Source organism: Mesocricetus auratus, unplaced genomic scaffold, assembly GCF_017639785.1.
Source record: "Mesocricetus auratus isolate SY011 unplaced genomic scaffold, BCM_Maur_2.0 Super-Scaffold_100007, whole genome shotgun sequence".
Classification (NCBI taxonomy): domain Eukaryota; kingdom Metazoa; phylum Chordata; class Mammalia; order Rodentia; family Cricetidae; genus Mesocricetus; species Mesocricetus auratus.
In genome coordinates this window covers 92,790,985-92,806,044 of record NW_024429191.1, presented here as the reverse complement: position 1 = coordinate 92,806,044, position 15,060 = coordinate 92,790,985, and the positions used below count along the sequence as shown (strand labels likewise).

Sequence of the window (15,060 nt, the reverse complement as noted above, 5' to 3'; positions counted from 1 at the left end):
AGAGCCCTTACGGAACATACTCATGTCCCTGGATTTGAGTCCCAGCATGACCTGAAGTAGGCATGGGGTTAACACAGCTGCAATCCTGGCACGTGGGGACTAGAGGCAGAAGGATCTGAAGTTTAACGCCATCCCTGGCTACAAAAAAACTTAAAGGCCAGATGAGACAATATGAAACCCTGTCCCCCAAACAAATCAAAGGCCATGGATAGTCGTGCACGGCTGTAATTCCAGCCGGACTTTGGGAGGCAGAGGCAGGTGGATCTCTGTGAGCTCGAGGCCAGCCTGGTCTACAGAGTGAGACTGTGTCTCAAAAACAAACAACAACTACAAAACACACCACACCACACCCACACCCACACCCACACCCACACCCACACACATATATACATACACCACACACATACACATACACCACACACACACCACACACAGACACATACACACACACCACACCACACACACACACACACACACACACACACACACACACACACACACACACACCAGACTACTTGGGCTACATAGATGGCTCAGCAGTTAAGAGCCCCAGCTGTTCTTCCTGAAGACCCAGGTTTGATTTCCAGCACCCACATAAGCAGCTCACAACCAATTATAACTCCAGTCCAAGATGGTCTGGCGCTCTTAAGACCTGTGAGAGTGCCAGGCATCCATGGTGCATAGACGCATGTAGGCAAAACACTCACACACAAAATAAAAATTAAAATGGGTTCAGAAGAGATGGCTCAGTGGTTAAGAGATCGAACTTCGCCAGGTGATGGTGGCACACGCCTATAATCCCAGCACTCAGGAGGCAGAGGCAGGTGGATCTCTGAGTTCGAGGCCAGCCTGGACTACAGAGTTCCAGGACAGCTATGACCACAGAAACCCTGTCTCCAAAAGCTGAGAGACGGGGGAGAGAGAGGGAGGGAGAGAGGGTAAACAGCATAACGAGCTGTAAGGAGTAAGATGCCTGCTCCCAAGTCCGAGGACCCAAGTTCAACCCCAGGTATTCACTCTGTGGAAGGAGAGAACCGACCCCCAAAAGTTGTCCTCTGGCCTCCACATGTGTGTTTTAGCATGTGCAGCTGCTGCCCTCTTGCCCCCCCATTGAAAACAAATACATGTAAAAATGAACATATATCCAGCATGAATGGGCGGGGCTCACAAGGCCCCACCCCTTGCTGAGGAGCTATGAAAGTAATTCTGATGCTCAGAATTGGGTGTGGCCTGAGGCTCAGGTGGAACTACACTGCCCTGATATTGTCACCTGGTAGGTGACTCAGTTTGGGAGGGGCAGACACTAAGGTGACATGGCCTTACTGATTCACCCTGGAGTCTGTGCCCAAGAGCGGATACCTGGTAGGTGACAGTCCCAGCATCGTGCCGCACTGTGAAGATGGGTAGGGGCAGCTGAGGCTTGGCGTAGCTCAGGTGATCTCCGTGGTGATAGTGGCACTTCTGCAGGAAAGTGTGGTCCGTGGCCTGGTCAGGAAGGAGCACGCTTTCCTCAGCCTGTGTAATGCTCGCTCTTCCCCGCCTGGACCTCGCTCCCACCTGGAGACCCCAGAACCACACCCTAGACTTGTCTCCCCAAATCTCTTCCTCGGACAGGAAGAGTAAGTCTGAAACAAGCACTCTCTCTCTTGATGACTTTACATTTGGAGCAACCAAGTTCTACTTAAGAAAAGGAAACAGAGTTGGGGGCTTTGACATCTGTCAACGCCATCCCAGGCGGATCCCACAACTACAGCTTCCCGAGTCCTTACAGGTTACGTTACATAACCTAAGGGCTGCAAAGATGGCTCAGAGGCTAAGAGCCCTGGCTGCTCTGCCAGAGGACCTGGTTCAGTTCCCAACTCCCACATGGGTGGTGGCTCACAGTCCCAGGGAATCTGACGCCCTCCTCTGGCCTCCTCATGTACCAGGAAGACACATGGTGTTCAGGCAAAACACACCCATACACACAAGTTTAAATTTTTTATAGAGTGACCCTGGAACCTGAGTAACACCTGTGGTAGGTCTCGTTCGTTTTGGAGACAGTTTCCTACGTAGACCGGGCTGGCTTTGAGTTCACATTGACCCACCTGCCTCTGTATTCAGAATCCTGGGGATTAAAGGTTGCATACTGTGTCTGGCTGGGTTTTTGTTTGGTTTGGGACCGTCTCCTGTAGCCCAGGCTAGCCTCCAGCTCACTGTGTAGCTGAGAAGAGGCTGCTTGCCTCTACCTCAGAGTGCTGGGATCACAGGTGTGTACCTTTTGTCAAAATCCCCTCTCAAGGGAGGAGTGGGCAAGGCCTGCTTCCTCTAAGGTCCCTGTGGGAAATCAAGGCACGATTTCACCGCAATTCACCCTGGGGAACCTGTTACTTCATCGGGCTTACTTAGAGGGCATGGATGAGGAGTCGCTTCATGGAGTGTGCGTGCTTCCCCCGCAGAAGTCTTACCCAGCATCGGCGAGGACTTTCCTATATCTGCACAGATGGAGCCCCCTTCCCTGGCCTATAAACACTAGCCTTTCCCTGAGACCACGTGCAATGCGGGCCAACGAGGGCTGCCTTGGGTACAGGTGGTGAGGTACGGCTGTGTACCCAGGCGACGGTCCGGTGACCCTCCTGATCCCTCTTGTGAGGGGTCATAAACAGTTAATAACCACTTGGGATGATCTTCTGCAAGGAGACACAGCTGAAGTCCCCAAGATGGTGGTTGCTCGGCCCCAACGGTTCCAGAGAACGGCCCGGCCACATCTGATTTTATACCCTGCTGGGGATCGAACCCAGGGCTCCGTGCCTGCTGGCAAGCCCTCTACCAACTGAGCCATATCGCTGTCCCGGGGTCACTTTATTTTTGGTGTCTACCCTCCAGCCTCGGTTCCCAAAGGTCTGGGTCCTATGCATGTTCTTGTGACCCCGTAATGCTCGCTGCCCACCCAGCACACAGCTGGGGCTCCCATTTATTCACTGTGAGAAACCACAGTCTCATGCCAGACCAGCTGGCGATCTCCTGCCTCGCCCAGCCCGGCTCTGTTTGGTTTTTTTTTTGTTTTTTTAATTTACATCAGGCTGTGTTGGCTTCAAATTTGCATTCCTCTTGCTCCTGCCTTGTGAGTGTTGACAGACAGGAAATCATTGCCACCCCGGATCAGGTGGAGTCTGTATTAGAATCTAGAGACTGAATCCACTATCTTCTTACACACACCAGGCAAGCAAACTATACCCCCCCAGACTCCCTCCCTCCTCTTTTCTTTTTCTTTTCTGTCTTTTTTTTTTTTTTTTTTTTTTTTTTGGTTTTTACGAGACAGGGTTTCTCTGTATTGTTTTGGAGGCTGTTGGTCCAGCCCGGCCTCGAACACACAGGGATCCGCCTGCCTCTGCCTCCTGAGTGCTGGGATTAAAGGCATTTGCCACCAACACCCGGCCATTTTTAAAATTAATTTTTATATTTTCTTTTTTGTTTGTTTGTTTTTGTTTTTACGAGACAGGGTTTCTCTGTATTGTTTTGGAGGCTGTCGGTCCATCCCAGCCTCCAACTCACAGAGATCCGCCTGGGATTAAAGGCGTGCGCCACCACCGCCCGGCTATTTCCTTCCTTTTTTAATTCGTGTATGTGCACTTTGTTTGCATAGCTCTACCTGCACTGCCGTTTGTGTCTGGTGCCCACGGGGGTCAGAAAAGGGCATCAGATCTCCAGGAACTGAAGTTATGTTGGTGGCTGTGAGCCACCATGTGGATGCTGGGGGTTGAACTTGTCCCCTCCGCAAGAGCAACGAGTGCTCTCTACTGCTGAGTCGTCTCTCCAGCCCCTAACACTCCCTCCCCCCTCTCCTGGGCTCCAGGAGGGGAAGAACTGAATCGTTTGTGTCTGACCTTTTCCCTGAGAATGGTCCCTACATGCAAATCGATCCCTTCTTCCTTCCTTGCCAGTGAACCATGGATAGAATCGGAGGCCTTCAGACAGGCCTGGCCCACCTGCAGCTCAGCCTAGTGTAGGATAAGTCACACTGAACTGTAGTTGACAATCAAGAGCACCTGTCCCCTCTGGGAGTTCAGATACAGGGTGGCAGAGGCTGACATGTAACGGAGTATTTATACCCCATAGCCAGTTACTAACTTGTAGCTGGTTGGTGGTGGTGCATGCCTGCAATACCAGTACTTAGGATGTGGAGACATAGGATCAGGAGTTCAAGGCCAGCCAAGACTGTATACATGGCTTCCTATGTCAAAGACAAAGCTAAGGGGCTGGAGAGATGGCTAAGAGCATTTGCTGCTCTTACAGATGTCCCAGGTTCTGCTCCCAGAACCCACATGGCAGCTCTCAACCATAGTAACTACAGCTCCAGGGGATCCAACAACCTCTTCTGAACTCCATGGTACTAGGCACACACGCACTGGTAGATAAAACATTCATACACACTGGGTGGTGGCAGCACTTGTCCTAATCCCAGCACTCAGGAGACAGAGGCAGGCTGATCTCTGAATTCAATGCCAGCCTGGTCTACAGAGTGAGCTCCAGGACAAGCAAGACTACACAGAGAAAACCTGTCTTGAAAAAGAAACAAAAATATTCTTACATTTAAAATTAAATGTTTTTTTAAAGCTTTTGGTGGGAACCCAGAGCTTTCCTTCTTGAATGCATCTTCCCTGGGCTGTGCAGAAAGGCTGAGTCTCTGGACCTTATAACCTGGTTATCTCCCAGGAGGCCCTGCTGGCTTCATCCTGGCTGCTTAGGGCTCCCATTCCTTGTCCCTGACACTGAGCATCTCTGATGACTGCGTTACCTGGGGTAGCCATGTCTGGGAGTCCAGGATGCTCAGGAGGCTGTGGGGCTGGCCCATCAGGAGGTCCAGGCAGGACTCCCTGGGAGGCTGGGGAATGGGCACCCAGCTCAGCATCTCCCGCTGGCACTCCTCCTAGAAGCAAACAGTATTTGATAACTCAGCGGGGCGGGAGAGATCACGGAGCTGCCAAAGGGAGTTCCCCTCCTCTTATGTAAATGGAGGTCAAGAAGGGCTGACCCTCCCCACCCACTACGGGAAGAGGGCTTTGGGGCAGGGCTGCCCATGGGTTACTTTGGCCTCCTTGCTGGGCTCTGTCACCTGCCACATCTGTGCCCAGCTCCCTACCTCCTCCTGGGCCAGCAGTCTCTGGCTGGAGAAGAGCTGCAGGCGCTCGCTGGCCAGGTTGCTGCACAGCTGCTCCAAGCCGTTCACCCGCAGTGCCTGGGAGCAGTGAAAAGCATGGGAGGTGGGGGCAGGGCAAGTGGGGCTGCCCCTCCTTCTCTCCAGGGCCCTGGCGGGAGTGGTACCCCAGAATGGAGACCCCAGCCAACAGGAAGGTGCCTGGCCACCTTAGCACGGCTGTGCACACTCACCCACTACCTTAGCACAGCTGTGCACACTCACCCACTACCTTAGCACAGCTGTGCACACTCACCCATTACCTTAGCACAGATATGCACACTCACCCACTAACTTTGCACAGCTGTGCACACTCACCCACTACCTTAGCACAGATGTGCACACTCACCCACTACCTTAGCACAGGTGTGCACACTCACCCACTACCTTAGCACAGATGTGCACACTCACCCACTACCTTAGCACAGGTGTGCACACTCACCCACTACCTTAGCACAGATATGCACAATCACCCACTACCTTAGCACAGATGTGCACAATCACCCACTAACTTTGCACAGCTGTGCACACTCACCCATGACCTTAGCACAGCTGTGCACACTCACCCACTACCTTAACATGGACGTGCACACTCACCCACTACCTTAGCACAGCTGTGCACTCTCACCCACTACCTTAGCACAGCTGTGCACACTCACCCACTACCTTTGCACAGCTGTACACACTCACCCACTACCTTTGCACAGATGTGCACACTCACTACTTTAGCGCAGCTATGAACACCTGCAAGCAAGCACCAGAACACACATGCATACACCCTTCCTGTCCAGGGCAGAACACACATGCACACACCCTTCCTGTCCAGGGCAGAAGCGGTCACTAAGGACATCCTAAAGAGGGCAGGACACACAGGCAGTGAACAGTGCCCATTCAGGAACTGGGGGAGACGGATCTCCTTCCCCACGAAAAGAGGCGGCTCTTGGGGAAAGGGGCGCACAGCCGTGACAGTTCTGGAAGGTTTGAGAGGGTCCACTTCTTCCCTCACATGGGAGGTTGTGGACAGGCCCAGCCCAAGGTCACCATGCAGGACAGAACTCTCTAGAAGCAGCGCCAGAACAAGACAGAGCAGGGCAGGGCTCCATCTGTAGAGAGCTAACATTGCCTACTTTACTGCTGGGGGCACTGCGCTCAGAAGGGTTAACCAGCTGTGTGAAGTCACAGCCAGAAAAGGGCAGGAGAAGGCCGGGAGCACTGGGGCTTGTGGTGGCCTCCAGCCCCTCCCAGAGGGAACCCAGGAGGGTTGGCAGCCTCAGATGGGAAAGGAACATCATGGGGTGGGAGGTTTCGTCCTCCCGGGAACATGAAGGTGGAGGTAAGTGGACCAACCGGGAGCCCCAAGATTCCCTGCCCCAGCCTCCACCAGTGTCTAAAGCCCCGAGAGGCATGACCTGTTCCCTTTCCATCCTGGTTCCTCCTCACCCCGCCCAGGGACACTCAACCAAGATTCCACTCAGTAGCCCCAGAAAGAGCCAGCCAAGACACAGGCCAGGGCAGAGAGGGAAAGGACCGGAACCCACTCAAGACACGCAAGTTCTCAGTGCTAAAGAGATTCATCTACCCCCGAGGGACAAAGGACAAGGAATAAAAGACAAAAACAGGAGACAGAGAACAAGGAGAGGCCTGGGGGGGGGGTGTTCACCCAGGAGGGACAAAGGACCGCCCCTGGATAGAGAGGAGGCAGACGGGGCCCATAGGCGAATGACAGTTTATAAAGGGAAAGGGGAAACCCTGTGTGAGAACAAGTTGGTTCATTTTGATTGGGCATGTTAATTAGGGGAGCCAAAAGGGGCTTTTTGTTTTGTTTTGTTTTGTTTTTTGTTTTTCGAGACAGGGTTTCTCTGTGGCTTTGGAGGCTGTCCTGGAACTCACTTTGTAGACCAGGCTGGCCTCGAACTCACAGAGATCCGCCTGCCTCTGCCTCCCGAGTGCTGGGATTAAAGGCATGTGTCATCAATGCCCGGCAAAACGGGGCTTTTGATTGCTGGACTTTAATACTTTGATTGCTAGACCTTGGTAGTCGTTCTCAGGAGGGAGATGTGGTCAAAAAAAGGGAATAGACCTTGGTGGCTAGCTTTAGAAAGGTAATCTGACGGTTTTTAATAAGAGGGAGAAGGGTAACAGACAAAACCACCTGCCCTGCCCCTCCCCCTCCCAAAGGGTGACCTCAAAGCCGTAGGCGTCCACGACAGTGATGGTGGCCACACTGTGTGCCTCCCGTGGCGGAGCCAGCAACACGTTGATCTGCCTCAGAAGCCAGGTGAAGAGCCTTGTGTACAGGGTCTTGGCCAGGGCGTCCCTGCAGACACTGGAAGTGAGCCTCGCCCAGCAGGGCACCTCACCCGGTTCCAGTCTGTGACCCCCCCCCAAGGTCACCTGGCATCGATAGCACTTTCCACCGGCAGAGATCTGGAGACCCGGCCATAGGGAGTGTCCTGGAGGCCAGAGAGATGCTCAGGATGGCAGGCCCATACCCACAGGAGATTCAGGTTGCTCCTCCCACATTCCCAGCACTCCTTGGGCTCACCATGACCCTCTTGGTGACCGCCCCTTCTAGGCGCTCTGGTGGCACTTGCAGCAGCCGGGCTGCCAGGTGGATCTCAGCCCAGCTGGACACAGCAGCCACCTCTTGGGACTCCCGCTGGACAGAGGGGGACAGAAAGAGCTTTGCTTGGGCCTGGGCAATAGCACCCAGGCATGGCCTTGCTTTATCTAGGCAGCTGCCCGGTACTCAAAGGACTAACAGCAGCCAGCTGTGGTGGTGCACACTTTTAATCGCAGCACTCGGGAGACAGAGGCAGGAGGATCGCTGTAAGTTCGAGGCCAAGCCTGGGCTACATAGTAAAACTCTCTGTCTCCAAATAAATCAACAAACGTCCAGCAGCATACAAGGTGCTCTGGGCTGAGGTGAGCCAGACTCTAGGGCTGAAGGTGGTGAGTATGGGCTGACTATCTTTTCCTAGTGGCCTGGCAGTTCTGGACAGTTCCTTTCTCTTTCGGACCTTCTGCTACCTTGTCACTGGACAGACAACAATCTCCCTTAGGACACAGTGTTGACATGAGAATTAAGTTCCTTTTAAAAAGTACCAAGGGGTCTCCCTTGACATCAGACAGCAGCTTCCTGGCTAAGTCCACGTGTTCTTTTTTTTTTTTTTAACTATTAACTATATTTTATTTGCATTGGTATAGAAGGTGTCAGATGCCCTGAAACCAGAGTTACAGACAGTTGTGAGCTGCCATGTGGGTGCTGGGAATTGATCCTGGGTCCTCTGGAAGAGCAGCCAGTGCCTTTAACCTCTGAGCCATCTCTCCAGCCCTGCCCATGTGTTCTTAAGGGTAACAGCTGAGTACGAGGGGTGCCGAAGGGCCAGGGCTCACTGTCCTTGTCTGCATGACGGGGATCTGCAGCCCGGGGCCTTATGATTGCCACACACACAGCGGCTTGGCATCCTCATCATCGCCCAATAGTGCAAACCGCCCACCGCTGCCCATCCTGTGTGCTCCCTGGCCCTGCCCACAGGGGAGCCCACCTCTGAAGAAGAGAAGCAGACGTTTCCCAGATGCAGGATGGTGGCCAGCACAGCCCAGACTTCACTCAGCTCCTCCGCACACAAGCCCAGCACCCGCAGGGCCTTCACCAGCCCTTTGAAGTCCTGGGCATCGTCTTTGCCATGAAGTGTGCAGGTTTGGCCCTGCAGAGTACAGCAGGCTTGTGGTGGGGCAGCCCCTGGCATCTCCACAGCATCCTGAAAGCCCTGGCTGAGCCGATTAGCTGGGCTCACCATCCGTGAGAGCTTCACCCCTACCTGGTTGAGGTAATAGTAGGCCTCGGGTCCCTGCAGAGAGAGCTGTTCATGGTCCGCGGGGTCCAACCCCGCCAGCAGCTCATAAAAAACATGGAAACTTCGCTCAGCCTGGGCCTTGGGGAGAGACGCTGGCTTGAGGGTGGGGCAGGGTTTGAGAGTCAGGACTCCGACTCCTCCTTCCAACTTTCAGGGTTGGGGAAGGGCGGTTAGGAGGCGGGTCCTTACCTGAGACACTACTCTGGAGGTCTCAAGCAGATGGTGGAACACAGAGGCTCCTACAATGACTCCCCTGTGAGTAAAAGAGACAGGGTGGGCTCGCCCAGGGGCACTTTTCAGAAGGGGCCATCCCATCCAAGGGCTGAGTTCAAAGGCAGTATCCTAGCACCCAAGAAGAGTACCCAACGCAGGTGTCTGTTGGGCCCCAGTCCCCCGGATCTCTGTGAATTGTTTGTCAGACAATAGCCACAGGTGCGTCCTGTTTTCTAGCCCTGGCTTACAGCCCCGGCCTTGCCCCACTGGCATCGACCTCTAATTATAAAACACGAACTCTTACACCTGGGGTTTCTCCACTGTGCTGTAAGTCTGTATATGAGGCTGCTCCCTCTTTGCAATAGACACACACACACCACACGCATGCATGCACACGCACACACGCACGCACGCACAGGCATGCATGTACGCACGCACACATGCATTCTCCTTGCAATAGGGGCACGCACGCATTCTCATAGCACAATTGGCCAGACGTCTCGTCTTTTATTTAAATATCCAGGCTTTCGCCCGATACGTTAGACTTGCTTGTGGCGTGGGTGCCACCGGTGTCGCCGTGCGCACTGGATCCCCATCACTCACTGATGCAGACAGAGGCACAACTCCTGGCCAAAGCGGCTGCCATTAGCATTGAGGATGGTCTTGGCGTGGCCAAAGCTGCTGAGCACGGGCAGAATGTCCTCTAGCTGTGTGAGGGACACTCGTGACACTCATGTATACCCGAGATGGCCATAGCACCCACTACCCGCTGAGAGTTCTCTATACTGCTGGCTGTGTGGGCCCCTGCGGGGTCAGTCCTATCAGAATCCCATCCCACTCCCCCCCCCAAAAAATTAAAAGGGCTGAGGGTGTGGCTCGATTGTAGAGCGCTCCCATGACGTCCACAAGGCTCTGGGCTCAGTCCCCAGCAGCACATAAAGGTGGGTGTGCTGGTATACACCCAGAACCCTCCCACTCAGGAGGAGCAGAAGTTCAAGGCTACACAGGAAGGTCTAGACTATCCTGGGCATGGTGGCTCATGTCTTTAATCCCAGCACTGGGGAGGTAGAGGCAGGTGGATCTCTGAGTTGGATGCCAGCCTGAACTACCGATAAACATTCCAGGACAGGCAGGACTACACAGAAAAACCCTGTCTTGAAAAAAATAATAAAAAAGAAAATCAAATCCAAAGAACTACCACCACCACCCTAAACAATAAATAATAAAATGGAAAGGCTCTACGCTACTCCCCCGCCTCAGGGAAATCTTGGGGCTGATGTATGAGAAGCTACAGGCTTGGAGAAACAGCCTAAGAAATGACCGTCTGCCTCCAGCCAGACGTCACCTGAGCCCCTCTGCCTCCAGCCAGACGTCACCTGAGCCCCTCTGGCCTCTGTCTGCTTCTGCCCCAGGCTGCTTAGAAGCTCCACAATCTTCTTGGCAGCCTCTGTCTTCCCTGAGCCACTGTGCCCCCTGCAAGAGGGAGGAGCAAAGGATGGGAGGGAGCACCTAGGATTGTCCCACTGAGCCCAGGAGGTGCCTTAGGAGAGTGACTCCATAGAGAAGGGACAGCGTAAAGAGAATACACCTGGTTCATGGAGAACAACCAGAAAGAAGGGCTACACAGGGGCACCCAGGGTGGCTCTCAGGGCAGGAGCGCTCGGGGTGGCTCACAGGGCAGGAGCGCTCGGGGTGGCTCACAGGGCAGGAGCGCTCGGGGTGGCTCACAGGGCAGGAGCGCCCGGGGTGGCTCACAGGGCAGGGGCGCCCGGGGTGGCTCACAGGGCAGGGGCGCCCGGGGTGGCTCACAGGGCAGGGGCGCCCGGGGTGGCTCACAGGGCAGGGGCACCCGGGGTGGCTCACAGGGGCGCCCGGGGTGGCCTCACAGGGCAGGGGCACTCGGGGTGGCTCACAGGGGCGCCCGGGGTGGCTCACAGGGGCGCTCGGGGTGGCTCACAGGGGCGCTCGGGGTGGCTCACAGGGCAGTGGTGCTCAGGGTGGCCTCACAGGGGCGCTCGGGTGGCCTCAGGACGGTCCTGAGGGTGTCTTTCTGAATTGCTGCTCAGCAATGCACAGGACCAATAGTTAGGGCGGTGTGTGGGTGTGGTTCAGGCAAGCGACGGATGGCAGTCAGGCAATCTGTGGTGACTCACCGCAGGAGGATGCAGGCGTCCTGTCCTGAGCTCCGAGACAGGCTGTAGGCCGCTGCCCCGATGGCAAAGACGTGTCTGGGGGGAAGGACGGCAGAGTGATGAGAAGGTGGCATGCATGGCTGTCTGGGGCCTCCTCGGAATAGGCGATGCGCCCACAGGCCCTGGAACTCACTCACAAGACATGAGCAGGAGATAAGGACGGGGCGAAGTCACATACGGTGTGGTGTTTGGGGTCTTCCTGAGATGGTAGCTGGCCAAGATCTCAGGAGAGAAGAGAGACAGTGGCCGGTGGGGGTTCAGGGCGAGCAGGAGGGGCCCCCCGAAAGTCTGGTAAAGAAAGCAGAGGTTCTTATGAGAAGGGGTGAAGGGGACAAAATGGGGAGCTCTGATGCACCCCAGACCAGCCTCTCATGCGTGTCTTGCAGGACTCCAGGTCGAGCTGGCTTCATACCCAGTCTAGGGGTGAAGGGAAGCCCCAGGGATGCCGGGGACCCCCTGCCCACAGAGGAAAGGGAATCCAGCCATGTCCCTCCTCTGCGGCCCCCTTACATAGACGCGGCCCAGGTGGAACCTCTTCTTTAGACACAGTAGCACAGAGCTGTCACACACCACCCTGTGGGGACAGCAGGACGAGGGTGAGATTGCTGGGAGTCAGTCATGGGCAGAGGCCACTTAGCTTTAGGGAAACCCTGGGCGAGCTGTATAACTCCCAGCTGAGATCCTCAGTTGCAACCCATCCCCTGGGAGTAGGGGTGGGAGCTGCCGACCAAGAGAGACACCCTCTGGGCCAGCCAGGAAAGGAAGTCCTTCTCCTGTCCCATTGGCACAGTCTGTGGCTCCAACCACTTGGGAGTATCACAAACTCAACTTGGGTGGGGGTGGTGAGCAGCAAGATGGTTAAGAGGGTAAAAGCACTTTCCCCAAAGCCTGAGTGTGACCCCCAGAAGCTATGGGGTATAGACTGTGACCTCTGCGGGTGTACTGTGATACTCAAGAACCCCCCCCAATTAAAAATAAAGAGGGCTGGGGCTCTATAAATCAGGACCAAATGCACGAGAACCTAGGTTCAGGCCGTAGTAAGGGTGTGTGTGTATGTGTGTGTGTGTATGTGTGTGTGTGTGTGTGTGTACATGTGTGTGTGGGACTTTGGAAGGGGCCACCTTTCACCCCGAATCTGCCTTTCTATGAGGCGAAAATCCCCTGTTGACTCAGTAAAGGACCTTGACTTTCAAAGGTCCAAGGGCGGGATGGAGTATGAGGAATTACGAGCCAGGAGTGGTGGATTTGGCATCGTGTCCCTCACCGCAGGCGGGCGAGGTCCTCGATGTCTTCCAGGCCCTCTGGGAGACTCCTGGTCTTAGCACCGGGGAAGGGTGGCATCTCTAGGCTCAGTTCCAGTGCCCTTTCCAGCGCTGCCTCAACATCATCCTCTGGCTCCCACCGCTCCCTTGGGGACCTGCAGGGGCTATTCTGCTGCAGGCGAGTCTCCAAAGTAAGTTGAGGTAGCAGAGTATCAGCGCTAAGCCCAGGCTCTGCGCAGGGAGTAGAGCCCTCTGCCCAGTGCACCCGACTCTCCGCTTCCGTCTCCGGCTCTGCTTCGCTCTGGTTCACGTCCGGTGGGGTCTCACTGCGGGCAGACGGGGAAAAGGAGAGAGGCTGGTGGGACCTGACCACGCCTCCTTCTCTAGCCCCTTGCTCCTCCCTGTACTCTGCAGCCCCTGCAGGAGAAGAAACGCGGCCTTCCCCAGTGGGGGCGTCCGTGGATGCTCCTGAACTGTTGCTGCTGCACGACTCCTTCCCGGCACTGTGGATCCGGGGGAAGACCACCGCGAACTTTGGATCTGGAGTTGCATCCTCAATGGCTGATGCATCCTCTGAGCTTGAATTCTTCAGCGTCTGAGGAAGACTCGGACTGCCGCCAGGGGGCGCCTGCGGCAGTGCCCGGAGCACCGCCCGAAAGGCCAGGCACAGGGCCCGCCAGCGCGGTGGTCCCCGCACCCCGTCCCGCGACTCGAGCGCCCTCTCGCGGCCGCGTTCCTCACGCTCCCGCGGACTCTCCCTGCGCTCATCCGCCCGACGTTGCTGCACCCGCAGTCGCAGCCAGCGCAGGAGGCCCAGGGCCTGCGCCACACGCTGCAACCGCGCCTTGAAGCCCACGCGGAGGCCACCCGCGAGCTGGGGAGACGCACCAGCCGGGGCCCTTGCACGGAGCTTGCGGAGCACCACGAGTGCAGCCAGCGGCGCCGGGTCCGGGCCCTGAGGTCGTAGGTCCCCTGCACCTGCTCTCTCTCTGGCTCCCGTGTCGCTCTCGCTCACAGGCACCTGCACCTTCCCTGCCACCTCTCCGACCTGGAGTCGCTGAGCCTTGGGGGTCTCCGCTGTCTCAGGCTCCGTGCCCTGCAGCTCAGCCTTTGTCTGCGCCCCGACGTCACTGTCACCGGTGTCTGCCACCGCTTTGGAATCCACAGGACCCCGAGAGCCCCTGGGGGCGTTTGCACGGCTCCTCTCCAGGGAGCTGGAGGCTGCAGCGTCTCTGTCCAGCTCCATCCCCTGGGACTCAGGGATGCGGCTTGAGGTCCCTGGGATCTTCCGTGGGCGACGTCCGTGCCCGGCCCACCCGGGACCCGAGTCCGTATCTGTCCGGGAATCATCACTCGCTCCCTGAGGCCCTGTCCCCGACGGGCCTTCCCTGCTCTGGAGCTCCAAGGCATGTCCACCGTTGTCGGTCGACTCGGGTCTTCGGATAAGGGTGCCCTGGCTGCTGCTGTCCAGGGCCTCGTGGTGTTCACTGTCCAGGCACGAGCTGCCACCGTCCCCGCCCGACGTGTCCTCATCCCTGCCGGGAGTCTCTCCACGGCCTCGCCGCGGAGCCGAAGGTCCCCGCTCCTTTGCTTTCCTGCGGCGGCCGCGCTTGACCGTCCACTCTTCGTCCCCGGGGAGTCTCTGTTCCTCCGGGAGCCCCCCATGACTGGCCCCGGGCTCACGACTCTCGGTGGGCCCGTGGCCCCGAGGACGCTGCGAGCTGCCCTGCCTCTCCCGGGTCTCCAGTGATGCCCGAGTCCCCGCACTCCTGCAGCGGTGGTTCCCCTCCCGGGCGGCCTTCCGGGGGCCTCCAGAGGTCCCCTCGCCTTCGGTGGTGGCGTCGGGGTCCTTAGCGGGCCTAGTCTTGTGGGCTTTGCCGCGGGCCAGCCTGCGATCCCGGCTGGGGGCGCCGTCAGCGCTGGCGGACCCCGACTCCTGCTCCCCTGAGGCTGGCCTCCCGGGTTGAGCCCGGCGCTGGGGAGCTTTGCCCTTGCTTCCGCCCATGACTTCCTCCTTCCCAGTGTCTTGCTCCTTTTGCCTTTTGATCTGACTGCCCAAGCTTGCCCCGAGGTCTCGGGTGCCGGACGCTGTCTGCTCCGGCCTGGTTATGGGCTCAATCTGTCCCGAGCCTCCCCTCTTAGGCAGTAGCATCAATAATGCAGGAGGCAGCGGGTCCTGACCCCCTTGGTCAACAATGGAGCGGAGGCAGCAGAAAGAGGAGATGCTGCGGCCGTGGACAGGGCAACTGCGCCCTGACTCCCGGCCAGGCAGGTCAGCCTGGCACCAGGCCAGACTGAGAGCCCAGCTTCTACTTCAGTTTCACCCCGTCTGCCAAGAGGGGCAGTGTGAAGCGCTT

At 56.7% G+C, this 15,060-nt stretch overlaps 1 protein-coding gene across 1 annotated transcript in view; it reads right to left on the bottom strand.

Moving 5' to 3' along the window:
* The window catches only part of Myo15b (myosin XVB), a 39,930-nt gene extending 25,207 nt beyond the window's left edge, over positions 1-14,723 (bottom strand). Inside the window, 16 exon segments of the mRNA XM_040750063.1 lie at positions 1,360-1,485; positions 4,778-4,909; positions 5,123-5,218; positions 7,361-7,493; positions 7,571-7,629; positions 7,722-7,835; positions 8,725-8,886; positions 9,001-9,141; positions 9,143-9,207; positions 9,210-9,289; positions 9,853-9,956; positions 10,626-10,722; positions 11,403-11,477; positions 11,620-11,729; positions 11,952-12,015; positions 12,706-14,723. Of these exon segments, the coding sequence (XP_040605997.1) occupies positions 1,360-1,485; positions 4,778-4,909; positions 5,123-5,218; positions 7,361-7,493; positions 7,571-7,629; positions 7,722-7,835; positions 8,725-8,886; positions 9,001-9,141; positions 9,143-9,207; positions 9,210-9,289; positions 9,853-9,956; positions 10,626-10,722; positions 11,403-11,477; positions 11,620-11,729; positions 11,952-12,015; positions 12,706-14,708 (3,561 nt within the window). The 5' untranslated portion in view covers positions 14,709-14,723.
* Positions 14,724-15,060: the final 337 nt, after the last annotated feature.